The sequence below is a fragment of the Apodemus sylvaticus genome, chromosome 3 (genome assembly GCF_947179515.1).
Source record: "Apodemus sylvaticus chromosome 3, mApoSyl1.1, whole genome shotgun sequence".
In the NCBI taxonomy this organism is placed as follows: Eukaryota; Metazoa; Chordata; class Mammalia; order Rodentia; family Muridae; genus Apodemus; species Apodemus sylvaticus.
This window is the reverse complement of record NC_067474.1, coordinates 171,160,466-171,174,136: the sequence shown is the minus strand read 5'-3', so window position 1 is coordinate 171,174,136 and position 13,671 is coordinate 171,160,466. Positions and strand designations below refer to the sequence as shown.

General features: G+C 50.6%; 1 protein-coding gene across 1 annotated transcript; it reads left to right on the top strand.

Moving 5' to 3' along the window:
- Nucleotides 1–7,699: 7,699 nt before the first annotated feature.
- Vwa1 (von Willebrand factor A domain containing 1) lies at nucleotides 7,700–13,065 on the top strand. The gene is made up of 4 exons (XM_052178406.1): nucleotides 7,700–7,841; nucleotides 8,996–9,553; nucleotides 11,149–11,427; nucleotides 11,508–13,065. The coding sequence occupies exons 1-4, from the start codon at nucleotides 7,769–7,771 to the stop codon at nucleotides 11,843–11,845; spliced, it is 1,248 nt and encodes a 415-aa protein (XP_052034366.1). The 5' UTR covers nucleotides 7,700–7,768; the 3' UTR covers nucleotides 11,846–13,065.
- Nucleotides 13,066–13,671: the final 606 nt, after the last annotated feature.

The window sequence follows — 13,671 nt, the reverse complement described above, 5'->3', positions numbered from 1 at the left end:
GCAGGGTTAGCATGTTGTTGTTGTTGTTAATATTTAATTTATTTTTATTTCACGTGCTTTGATGTTTTGCCTGCATGTGTGTCTATGTGAGAGTGTCATGAGCACTGGAACTGGAGTTACAGATAGGTGTGAGCTGAAATGTGCGTTCTGAGACTTGGGCCTGTGTCCTCTGGAAGAGGAGACAGTGGTTTTCTAAAGGACCCAGAGCCATCTATCTCTACAGCTCGTAGTACTCCACTTGCACCAGGATTGGAGCTCATCTTCTGATCAAGGTTCTTTCTTTTGAGACAGGCAGCAGAGTAAGAGCTCAGTTTACAATATGAGTAATTTTAAGATTTATCTTCATATATGGCATGCTACTGTTTTACTGACATGTTCCTATGTATGCACAAATATCATCCTCTTTCCCCTCCCTGTCTCCTATCTTCTCCTCTTCCTGGGACTCATACTTACTAGAACTAGAATATCTTATTTCTTTTTACTTTTATAGAGTACCTTATTTATTTTTATTTTTAGTAGTTCTGGGATAGACTTATAAATGTTAGGCAAACACTCTGTCACTGAGCTATATATCCTTAGCTGTGGATATATTTTTAAAATTTAAATTATTTTTAAAATTTATTATTTTTGAATTTTATTTGTAGACCAGGCTAGCCTTGAACTCAGGGAATCTGCCTGACTCTGACTCCCAAGTACTAGGATTAAAGGTGTGTGGTACCATCCTGGGTTAAGCCTTGAGCATTTTAATTCTAAAACAGAATTCTATCACTTCTGCTACTGAGTGAGCCCTCCAGATCCCCTCCCTCAAAGCCCTGGCAATTTATTTATTTAATTATTTATTATTATTACTATTATTATTATTTTGGTTTTTTGAGACAGTAGTCCTGGCTGCCCTGGAACTCACTCTGTACACCAGGCTGGCCTCGAACTCAGAAATCTTGCCTGCCTCTGCCTCCCAAGTGCTGGGATTAAAGGAGTGCGCCACCACGGCCCGGCTTTTTTTTTTTTCTGGTTGCTTCTTATTGTTTGTGTTATTACTTTTTTTTTCTTTTTCTTTTTCAAGACAAGTTTTCTCTGGGTAGCACTGACTGTTCTAAAACTCACTCTGTAGATTAGGCTGACCTTGAACTCAGAGATCTGTTTGCCTCTGCCTCCTGACTGCTAGAATTAAAGGCATGTACCACCACTTTCCAGCTTGTTATTAGCTGTGTGTGTGTGTGTGTGTGTGTATGTGTGTGTGTGTGTGTATGTGTATGTGTATGTGTGTGTATACATGTATGGGTGTGCATATGCCACAATGTATGTATGTGAGAGTCAGAGAGGACAACTTTTAGGAATTGTGGGTCTCAGGGATGGAACTCAGGTTGTCAAGGTTGGTAGCAAGTGCCTTAACACTCTGAGTCATAAATCTGGTCCCTTGGTTTAGGGTTTTGCAATGTTTAATTGTTGGCAGAAGTGGGGATGTTTAAGACATATTTTCTTGTAAGCCCAGCAATATATTAAAAATATGCTCATTATAATTTATCTGGAATCTAGTTGTATCTGATTTGTTTTTTACTTTAACTTTTATGAATCTAACCAGGCCACTCTAGAACTCATGATCTTCCTGCCTCAGCCTCCCACATACTGGAATTATAGGCATATGCCACCATTCCCAGGCCTAACTAATTTTTTAAAGGATCCAGCACACTGTTTTGCCAGTGTGGCTCAGCCAGCATCAAAGCTCAGCCTAACCAGGATTGAGTTAATTTTGTAGCCTCAAGTCCAGTGCGTGACTGAGTCAGGTCTACTGGGTACCTTGGGTATCTTGGGGTTTTCCAACCAGTCTTTGTCTGTGTCCAGCTTTGATTCCTTTCCTGATCAGACAGAATGACAGAGCCAGTTGGTCGCCAAGCAGCCCAGGAGTGCTTCCTCCGGAATGAGGCCGCCTTCCTTCTGCTGGGAGCGGGTCTGGCCAACCCCAGAGGTTGAAGAAGACTCTCCTGGGAAGCTCTTGGCTGAGGTCTGGATCTGCCTGGCCCCACAGTCATCAAAACAACAGCTGGGCCTGGTGGGGGTGGGGAGGTAACTGTAGCGATCAGCTCCAAAGCTTAAGTAGCTGCTGGCTACTGGTGAGAAACTTTGTCAAAGAAGCTGCCTCAGACATTCCATTTCCGAAAGGTGTTTCCCAGCTTCCCAAGCCCATCTTGAGTCTTGGGTGTCCTCCAGGTGGCCCTGGGGATGTCCAAGGGAGGGCAATGGGATGACCTACTTCAGCCCAATCTTCCAGATTTTCTCTTCTTTTCTTTCCTTCTTTTCTTTTCTTTTCTTTTCTTTTCTTTCCTTCCTTCCTTCTCTCTCTCTCTCTCTCTCTCTCTCTCTCTCTCTCTCTCTCTCTCTCTCTCTCTCTCTCTCTCTCTCTCTCTCTCTCTCTTTTTTCTGTGCATGTTTTCCAAAGGAACACTGTGTGCAGAGCATGGTGGTTTATAGCTGTAATCTCAGCACTGGGGAAGCTGAGGCAGAATTGCTATGAGTTTGACGCCAGCCTAGGCTACAAAATAAGACTGTCACAAGATAAAACACAACTGTACTGTGAATGGAGCTGGGTATAGCAGGGTACAGCTTGGTGTCTATGTGGAGGCAGACATGACCTTGATTCCATTCACAGCTTCTCACACACATAAAAAGGAATAGTGTGGAGGCTGTGGGAGGTCTATGGAAGGGGTCTGGGGTCTGTATTTAGCTGTGAAGAACAGAGATGTGCCAGGTGGTAGAGCTTAAGTGCTGAAGAGACAAGCTAGCTCACCACTGGTCTGGGGCCAGTGTTCCCCTTTGGCCCTCTTTCATCACTACCATCATTGAACAGGTCCAAAAAGGGAGGTTTTGGACTGAAGGAAAGTGTGGGGCTGGGTCTTTAGTCATGATGCTCCCTTCCCATCCCTGAAGTAGTCACTATCTCCTGCCTTGGCAGTACTGTGCCTGGACCCTATAAGTGTCTGTCTCCTCTTACCTAGCAGAAACTCATGACAGACATCTTTAGAACCTAGGATCCTCATGTCCAGACTCTAGCCTGAAAGTTCAGAGCACCCTAATTCTTCTAAGAGCCCCATCTCCTACCTCCTCACCAGCTCCTCAGGGCTGCAGATTTAAGTTTCAAGGATGCAAGCTTCTTTCCCAGTAACTCAGGACCTGCCTTATAAAAAGGCATGTATGTAAGGCCATGTCCTGTCTGTACTCCTCTTATGCTTTGAGTCAAAGCATTATCATAGAAGAGACTGGGCTCAGTGAGGTTCCCACTTAACCTATTCATTCATAAAGTATTTGCAGGCATGTCCACAGACAGCACCAGCCAGGAGTGATTCTGGGTTTAGCCAGCTTTGTCCTTCCAGCTTCAAGTCTGGGCTTAAGCTCTAGCCTTGAATATTTCCCAGGCATCTGGGTTGGGGCTCTGGTAGAGGCAGGAACTGAGGTGGGGCTGGGGTGTGGGTGGAGTGGGGTGCTGGGGAGTGGGGTGCTAAGTAGGAAGAACTGGTGCTGTCCCTGAGAGCAGAGGTTACTCCTCCTGAATCTCTCAGGTACCCACTGGAACACTCCTCTTCAAGACTACCTGGGCCTTTCTTGGAGATGGCACAGGGAACTCAGATCAGATTGCCTCTTACAGAACCATTTCAGCTAGGACCCAAAGCTGGGGATCCCATGTCAGAATGGAGCATTACCACTCAGCTAGTGGCACATTTGGGGCTTGTAGTCTTTCTCTGATGGTTGCTTTCCTAGAAGCATGGAGTCAGCCATCCTTGCCTCACCTCAACCTCTTCCAAGGCTCTCCTAGTACTCAGAATCCCATCAGCCCCCTGTGGTCTGAAGGCTACAGAGCTTGGTTTGCTGCTTCTGTCCCAGGCCAAGCATCCTGCTATACACCTGCACTCTTACCCACAGCCCTTTGGGTCTTGGCATTTGCTGCTGTATCTGCTCCTGAAGCCTTTCCTTCTCAGAGCTTTTACCAAAGGGTCCCTACCAATTCCCTGGTCTTACACAGTTAAACCTTTTTTAGGGAAATTAATAGCCATGTGTATTTGCTACTTTTGTATAGCTGTGACCACCATAGGACAACTGACAAGAACAATGTAGCACAGAGTTGGAGATTAGCCTGGTCTACAGAGTTAGTTCCAGGGCAGCCAGGGCCACAAGGAGAAAACCTGTCTCAAAACTTACTACCACCACCAAAAAAGAAAGAAAAAAATTTTTCTTTAGCTCAAAGTGTTTCAGTCCAACATGGTAGGTGTGGTAACAACAACTCAGACCATAGCAATGGAATGTTCTCAAAGACCTGTCCCTAGTGTTATTTCTACCAGTTAGGCACGACCCCTTACAGGTGTACAAAATTCTATAGTTTCATGGATTCCCAAAACTACTACTAGCTAGGGAGTGAGCATTGAAAGCATGAGTCTGGGGGATCATTTTAGATTCATGTTTGCTAGCAAACCCTGCCTGTTTGCTAGCATAGGGCTTTCTTGCTCAGTCTTTATCCAGCAGTACTGTGAGGACAGGCCTTGGCTCAGTGCCCGTGTCTTCTGTGCAGAGATTTAGGTGATGGACCAGGTAAATAAAGGGGAGGCTTGCATTCATCCCATGCTCAGACTGCTCACTAAGCCATTTGTATCTTCCTTGGCACCTGTCATTGAAAGGAAAGTGGGTTTGGGTCAGCACTGGACCCTGAGGGTGAAAAAAGACCCTCGATCTCCAGATCCAATTCTCAGGCTCTGGCACCTACCTCACCAAAGCGGGAGGGAGCAGAGAGCCCAGCTTCTCCGGGCTGCTCCTTGACAGCTGTGAGGTGGGATCATAGGGTCCAGGCTCACCCCATTCACTGTCTCAGGCTTTCAAGAGCTAGCCCCAACACTTCCTGTTTCTGTGTTCTGGTATGTGCTTGGGTTTTCATGTGAGATATAAACAACAGGACAAGCTGGATGATGGTGGTGTATGCCTTCAATCTCACGCCTTTACTCTTAGCACTCAGGAAGCAGAGACAGGCAGATCTCTGTGAGTTTGGAGTCAGCTTAGTCTATAGAGCAAGTTCCAGGACAGTCAGAGCTACACAGAGAAACCCTGTCTCAAAAAAAAATTAAAGAAAAAGAGAAAAAGACAAAAGAAACATGACATTTTTAGGACATTTCAGCCTGGTGGAAGTGGGAGAAATTTCCCTATTGGCAACCATGCTAGCCAGCTTTAACTTGATAGAACCCAATCTCAATTGAGGGATCCTCAGATCAGGCTGGTCTGTGGAGGATTGTTTTGTGTGTAATTGATGTAGGAGGACCCAGCCCACTATGAACTGTTCCATTGCCTCAGCAAGTGGTCCTGAGTTGTATAAGAAAGCTAGCTAAGCATGAGTCAATGAGCAAGCCAGCAGTGTTCCTCCTCAAACAACAACAAAACCAGCAACACAAACAGCAGCTCACAGTTAGGGTGGAGGGGCAGGGACAGGGCAGGCAGCTCTGTCCTCATCTGAGGTCAAGGGTCAGGTCAGAGGCCCCAGGAGCTGCCCTTTTCCCTAGGGTTGAACATGACCACAGCCATCTGTAGACAAAAGGCCCTTCTTCTCTGCAGAAGCCTGACTGTGGGAGGAAAGGAACATTCTCTTGGTCCTTGGTTGGAAGCAGGGCACTCTGCTAAAAGCAGTGTCTTTGGGTTTTGGGAAACCCCTCCACCTACCTGCAGACAGACAGGGTGGGCCAGCACCTGCAGGAAGTGAGGCATAGGGCCTCCCTTTCCTGAGCTAAAGCTATGGGGGCAGGATAGATTTAGCATCAGGGGCAGTCCTTCCTCTTAGATTCCTAGATTCTAAGCAGGGGCAGTACCTTGAGGCTGAGGACTGAGGGGTCAAGATCTCCCTGGCCTGGCACATCTTTGCCTGTGAACACATTTCTGCCCTTTCCCCTCCCATGAGCCTGTCTCCCAAGGCTTCTGGATTATTGTGTCTGTGCTTCCTTTGGTGTCTGCCTCAAGCCCAGACCTGACCCTGACCCTGACCCATACCACTTATGATGTCTTATGTGTTTTCTGAAGGTGTGGAACACTGCAAGACAAAAGGATAAGATTTTTCTGGTGGCTGAGCAGGGGGTATGGATGATGGGAAGGGTGTCCCAAGGAATTTGGCAGCAGAAGCAACTTGGCCTGAGCCCAAGTTGGGCAGGTAGCCCAATTTAAATAGGGCTTGGTGGAGACTGGGTCTCTTGTGCCCTCTCCATCTGATGCTGAGACCAAAGGAAGGAGAAAGCTACTTCCCTGAGTCCCAGCCAAGAAGACCTGATCATTTTTTCCAGGGCTGGAAGCAGGGCAGGCTGAGGTATGACTGTAGGCTTGAGGGCCATGAGCCTCTCCTTCTAAGACCAGCTCCAGGCAGAGCAAGCCCGACATTAGAAATGATTCTTCTGGATACCCCATGTCCTCTGCTTGTTCAGAATGCAACAATGTTTCTGGAGCTGGAGGTTGTTGTTGTCCCCTGGGTGGCACAGTCTTTGAGGGACTCACACAGCACTGCTCTCATCCTCAAGACTCAGGCAGAAACATCAAGAACTTTCTGGTCCATTCAGCGGCCTGACGTCTGTGGAACAAAGCCAACACCCAGTGCCAAGATTCCCGGCAAGGGGGTGGGGGACGGCAGCGGGACATAGCTCTTACTTGTTCCCGCAGTAAGCTTCTCAGACTCAGCCGTGCTGCTTCCTTTTTTAGGCAAAGCCAAGCTCAGGCACAGTCCTCAAGGCCCCACAGTGTCTCACCTGCCAGAAATGGAGGAAGTAAAACCATTGAGTCCCATCCGTCCTCCCTGCTGAGCATCCTCTCCCTGCCGAGAGTGGGAAGGGAGGAGACATCCTGCCAGACAACACCCCCTCCCATGTGTGCCTCCACTCTAAATACTATAATTATTTACAGGAAAGCATCTTAAGAGGGCAGCGGTCTGTGCAGCCCTTCTGAAGGGCTCGATGTCCTGTGGAAAACACTTGTAGACAGCTTCCTTTGGTCTAGACTTAGCACTGACTGTAGGACCTAGCTTTAGATTACCAGTGGGTCTCTGGTCCTGCTGGGGTCTGACCTGGGTATAGCCCTGGAGCCCGTTTGAGTAGTGTATAGGACAGCAATAGGCTACCATGGTCACACTGGATAGATTCTGATTCCCTGACTTCCCCTACGTCTTTTCCTCCAAGAATTTAGGTGAGAGTTCTGGCAAGGTGGGAGCTTTTCTTTCTGTAAAAAGTTTCTCATATGCTCCTGTCTCCTCTGAAGACAGTGTCCTTGCTAGTCAGTCTGGGGAAAACCGGCTGCTCTTCCAGGTTATAGCCAAGCTGGGTCCTTGTTGAGAGAAGGTTGCTTCTTTGTACAGCTCCACTTCTAAGGTTCTTTTGTCTTGTGAGGCTCTCCTGTCTTCAGGAGCTTTGCAAATCAGGAACTGCGGGGGACCTCTAAGGGGTAGGGGAAGAGTTGGAGAATATGGACAACACATTATCGCAGCCTGCAAAAGAGAGATGGGAATGTTTGTCAGCGCATGCCCACACCTATGTGCCTTTGTGGCTGCTGCGTGTCACCACAAGTCTGGGACCGCTATGGCATGCATCACCGTGCAGTCTGTGCAGACTGGCCTTTGTGCGCGCGACTAAGTGCACGCGCCTCCCAGGCAGGGCGTGGCAGCGAGTGGGTGTGGCTTCTCCGAGGTGGGTGGAGCCTGACTCACGGTAAGAGGGCAAGTTAGCTACCAGCTGTGGTCGGTCAAGAGCCCGCCACTCCAGGCGCGATGCTGTTCTGGACTGCGCTCAGCATGGCTTTGAGTCTGCGGCTGGCACTGGCGCGGAGCGGCATAGAGCGCGGTAAGTGTGGTGAAACTCCGATTCTAATTCCTCATAGCCCATCGGCTGCTGCCCACGCGGGTCACGAACTGTCCAGGTGCAGCCGCCGGACGAGTGGATGGGAAGGCCGGGGGGGGGGGGGGGAGCGGGTGGGGCACACGCCAGCTCCTCAGCCACCTGCAGTGGGCGCTCCGGGGCATTCTTGGTGACTCAACTGAGCTAGAGCTGGACTTGGAGGCCACAGTCTCCCCAGTCCCGCCCCGCCCAGCCCCGCCCCTCAGGCCTGGATTGTGGAGAAAGATGTTAGAAGAGGCGTCTCTGACTCAGTTTCCTTACCTCTAAAAGGTCCCTCAGTAGAAAGAAGGGAAGAATATTGGAATGGCCCCTCCATGAGGGGGGGAAACCCCAAAGCCAGCACTAGATTCAGGCACTTAAGAGCTTATGCCTATTTGAGACTTAGTGATGGAAGGTCTCATCTGTACCTCAGCCGGCTGGGCAGGAAAAAAGGGGGATAAAAGGGGAGGCTCACTAGACAATAGTTGGGTCCTCAGACTGCTGTGTGTGGGTATATCCTGCTTTCTTGGTACAGATGAAGCAGGGGATGAGGGCCAGAGGAGCGGAGGGGTGATGTCATCTGTAACCAGTCAGGACTCCAGCCTGGCCATCTTATGGGCAGGAAGAGCTGTTCAATGTGTGGTTTTCCCCATCTCTTCACTTTTGCTCTCCCATCCTCTCCCGGTGTCCCATGGGCTCAGAGCCCAGTGTGTCACCTTGAAGATGAGTTACCTAGCTTAACTTCATCCTGGAGGTGGACCTTCTGAAAATCAAGTGTAAAGGGAGCATTGCATGTGGCTCAGGCTCCTCCTGAAGGGCATACAGAATGCTCTACCTGCATGCAGAGTCTATTGAGAACAAGGGTCAGCATTTTCCTACAGAAGGAACATGAGGGCAGCCCAGGATGCCCTGGGTACACGGGCATTGTACAGTTGGGAACCAGAGGAGAGTGTGGGTCTTTTGTTGGTTTATAGCCCCATTCTGAGGATTATCTACCAGTATCTTTGGGCAAAGGCAAGTATGTGCTTAAAGAAAGTTCAGGCCTTTGGGGGTGGAACTGCCCTGGGCATGGGTTTGTCTGGCAGGGCTACCTGGATTGAACCCCTTGTCTTTTCCTCTAGGTCCCACAGCATCAGCCCCCCAGGGGGACCTGTTGTTCCTGCTGGACAGCTCAGCCAGTGTGTCACACTATGAGTTCTCAAGAGTTCGGGAATTTGTGGGGCAGCTGGTGGCTACGATGCCTTTCGGACCTGGGGCTCTGCGTGCTAGTCTGGTACACGTGGGCACCTGGCCTCACACAGAGTTTACCTTTGACCAGTACAGTTCAGGCCAGGCTATACAGGATGCCATACGTGTTGCACCCCAACGTATGGGTGATACCAACACAGGCCTGGCACTGGCTTATGCCAAAGAACAATTGTTTGCTGAGGAAGCAGGTGCCCGGCCAGGGGTTCCCAAGGTACTGGTGTGGGTGACAGATGGGGGCTCCAGCGACCCCGTGGGCCCCCCTATGCAGGAGCTCAAGGACCTGGGTGTCACCGTCTTCATTGTCAGCACTGGCCGAGGCAACCTGTTGGAGCTGTTGGCAGCTGCCTCGGCTCCTGCTGAGAAGCACCTACACTTTGTAGATGTGGATGACCTTCCTATCATTGCCCCAGAGCTTCGGGGCTCCATTACTGGTAGGTGGGAAAAGGCAAAGCCTGTGAATCTCTAGCTGACAGCTTGCTGCAGGGGGAGGGTCTGGGTTGAGACCAGGGAGAACCCATGAGCCTGGTGCCCTTGAGTATGTGACAGTGGGGAGGTGGCTCACATGTTCTCTGCATACCATCCAGGCATGTATGCCTTCTGGGTGCCTGCATGTACCCTGACACCTGGGCTATAGAGAGACAGTGGCAGGTCTGAGTAACCACTTCAAGATGGGACTCCCAGACATGGAAACTCCCAGCCCAATGAACTAAGGTCTACTTTCGGTGGGGGGTGTGTGTGGAGGGGCCAAGTACAGAGGATAAAGGAGGTCCAGGGCTCCCCCAGGGATCTCTGCCTATGGCATCATATGCCTTTGTGTATATCCAGGGTTCAAATGGCTTGTTGGACCCACCAATCCTGGAGAAGTGACCAAATAGGTCAGGGATTGTCTCCTACAGAGCTTGGGCCCTACCTATTCCACCCTAGGGAGCCACAGTCAGGGAGGGGTTTGAGGTGGTTTTCACATGGGTTTATTGTGAGGTCTGCTGGGGAAACCAGAACAAGGAAGGTCCACTGTAGGATGTAAGCACCTGCTTTCTTCTGGACCTCCTATAGCAGTCACCCAGGGCAAAGAAAGGGGCTAGAGACTAAGGGCCTGGCATTCGACTTAGCCTGTGGAGGGCACTGAAGAATGTTATCACTCCAGGGTAGCATTCTTACCAAGTCTCTTACTGCAGGTTAATCATCTACACTAAAGAGGAAGGTGTGGGTCTATGGGTTGGAAAGGGGTGAAAGGTCTGCCTCAAGAGATCTCCTAAGGACATCTGGTAGACCCTGGGCCAATATGCTCAGATGAACCTGGAGGTGGCAGGAGAAAATGGTATCATCAGAGATAAACATGAGGGTGAGGACATCTGTAACTAAGGTCAGAATCTGACTGGGAGGATGGGCAGGAAAGTGAGTGCCCAGCTGACCGAACTTAGCACCCAACATCAGAAAGTCAAGATCTGGATGGCCTACCCAGACTCGCCTGCATGTTGATCAGATGGCTAGCTGATTATGTGTTGGTTGTCACTGCACAGGAGGCCATTCTGGAGTTCCCCTCACACTCTCAGATAGGAAGGTACTACTCCCTCCTCATTCTTAGGTCCAGTTGTTTCTGGGTTCTGTCACATTTTTACTGCTCCCAGGGCCATTAACGTGTAGTCTCCCATCTCCTGGCTGCAGCTTCTGGTCTGTTTCCCTCCTCCACAACTGTTCAGAATATCTGTCTCACAAGTTTTGTGCTGGCCACACAGTCTTGGAGGACTGGTCCTCTGTTCTTAGATAATATTGTGAGTGTTGCTGCCTTTGAGGGACCTTCATCCAGGTTGTTTGTCTGGGTGAGGAGTAGCCACTATATCTTATAGGTCTGGGTTTGGGGATCTACTGGTGGTGAATACCTACCTGGCTCCTGCCTCTCCTTGGCAGAAGGCCTCACCTATTTTATTGGGGGCTCCAATCTTCGGGTCCTCTCCAGATCAGTGAGAGCACTATTCGGTGACACGGCCACTTCTGCTCCCTGACCCCAGCACTAAACCACCCTTAGATGTGATGCAGCCACAACAGCTTCATGCCTCGGAGGTTCTGTCCAATGGCTTCCGCCTGTCCTGGCCTCCCCTGCTGACAGCAGACTCTGGTTACTACCTGCTGGAGTTGGTGCCCAGCGGCAAACTGGTAACAACAAGACGCCAACAGCTACCCGGGAATGCCACCAGCTGGACCTGGACCGACCTCAGCCCAGACACAGATTATGAGGTATCACTGCTGCCCGAGTCCAACGTGCACCTCCTGAGGCCGCAGCATGTGCGAGTTCGCACACTGCAAGGTGAGGCAGGGTCACCTCATGGTAGGGCAGGGTGGCATGAGAAGGACACCCTTCCACTAGACCATCCATTTCTTTCACAGAGGAGGCAGGACCAGAACGCATCATCATCTCGCATGCTAGGCCGCGCAGTCTCCGAGTAAGTTGGGCCCCTGCGCTTGGCCCGGACTCCACTCTCGGCTACCATGTACAGCTCGGACCTCTGCAGGGCGGCTCCCTAGAGCGCGTGGAGGTGCCAGCAGGCCAGAACAGCACTACTATCCAGGGCCTGACGCCCTGCACCACTTACCTGGTGACTGTGACTGCCGCCTTCCGATCTGGACGCCAGAGGGCGTTGTCGGCTAAGGCCTGTACGGCCTCTGGCGAGCGGACCCGAGTTCCGCAGTCCTTGCGACCAGAGGCCGGACCGCGGGAGCCCTGAACTGCCTGCCTCGTCCACCTGAGGGGCCCCTCTTCCCTAGCCCAGTGAGAGAGGCATCACTGCTCGTGGTTTTTCTTGTGGATGGAGGGGTGTGGGGAGATGGGATGCAGGTCCTGCCTTTTGACCCGCGTAATTCCTCCGGTCATTTCTCCATTGGTCATCACCGCCCTTCCTGACTCCCGGGAAACCTGTGGCAACCCTGGCCAGCCTCACGCGCGTTGGCAATCCTCTCCGGTTGCCAGTGGAGCTGAGTACACGGTGGTCCTTGGGCAACAGGTTGAGGACGTAGGACCCAGGACAAGCATTCAGGAGAGGAGATCACAGAGTTTCCAACCTATGCCAAAGGCTGGGCCCTCTGGTGGCAAGGACTTCACATGGCTTGGAGGAGGTTTTCAGGACCATTCAGGTCCTGAATGAATGTGGTGTGAATGAATGAAGTGGGTAGGAGACAGAGAGGAGAGATGGCTCAAAGGTTAGGAGCACTGACTGCTCTTCCAGAGGTCCTGAATTCAAATACTAGCAACCACATGGTGGCTCACAACCATTTGTAATGAGATACGATGCGCTCTTCTGGTGTGTCTGAAGACAGCTACAATGTACTTATATACGTATATAATAATTAAATAAAATCTTTTAAAAAAGGAAGAAAGGGAGGAGAGACTAGTGTAGGCAGGGTTCCCAAAAACTTCTTTAGGAAAAGGAAAGATAGGGAAGGATACTGGTTGGCTGAGGATGTTGCCAATTAGTTTTCATCAAGATTTCCTGCCAGGCTGGAGACCAGGATTTGTCAGGGTCACTGACTCTGCCTTCCTGCCAGGAACCTGATTGGGCCCTGCTATCAGTGCCGAGGATGCAGTATCTTTTCACAGAAATGGGATGAGACCTAGGCGTTTAGGACCTTGGGGATAGGAGAGCCCTGTTATGACAGATCCTAAGGGAGCCTCAGGCTTTAGTGTCGGGAGCAAGGTGTCATGCAGGTGGGCTACCTCCTGCCATCACTGTTACCCTGGGGCATCTGACAGATACCCAAGGGTGGTCAGGAACAGGTTTCCTCTCAAGTCCCTATGTAGACAGCACCTCTCCTCCCAGAATCACTTGCCCTAACCCAAGCTTACTTCATTTCTCTTCCCCACTAATGACCCAGACTCTAACAACAATACAGTAAGCCAGACATAAACTGTGCCTGCAGTCTCATTAAAACGCTTTATTTTTCATCAAAACTCTCCCCAACTGTGTACTCCTGTGGGCAACATGAACGGTTGGGCGTACAGGGTTTGTTATGTCTGGGGAGGAGGGGAGGTGGGTCTGCAGTATCTGTACACTGGTCATTCAGCCTTCTGTCCCTCCGTGTTCCCTGCTGGCTGCGTACCTGGGCCTCACTTCTGCAGCCGGGGATCCAGTGTTTGCAGTAGGCCAGGTTGTTACTGCTACAACTCGGAGGGCAGGGGGCTTTACAGGGTGTGTCCCCACCACGGCCTGTGCTCTTCCGCACACTGCTCAACCCCCTGCTTACATCTTCTCCTTACACTATTGGCTATTAGTGAGATCCAGGAGTTGAGTATTGAGAGAGGTGGGGTAGGCTTTGGGCATGAACTGAGCAGAGGTGCCTTTCCTGAGAATTTGCCTCCTATGGTTTCCCAAGAACCTGAGGGAGCCCGGCAGGGCTCGTCCTGGGCATCCAAACGAGCACTGGCCATGCACTGAATGTGTTGTGTTTGTGGGAGGTGGCTGTTTTTGTGACAATAGATGGCTTGAGATACAAGGCCCTTCTGATGGAGCAGAAGTCACTGTGTGTTTGGGAGGGGATCCCCTCTCCATGCTTCTCA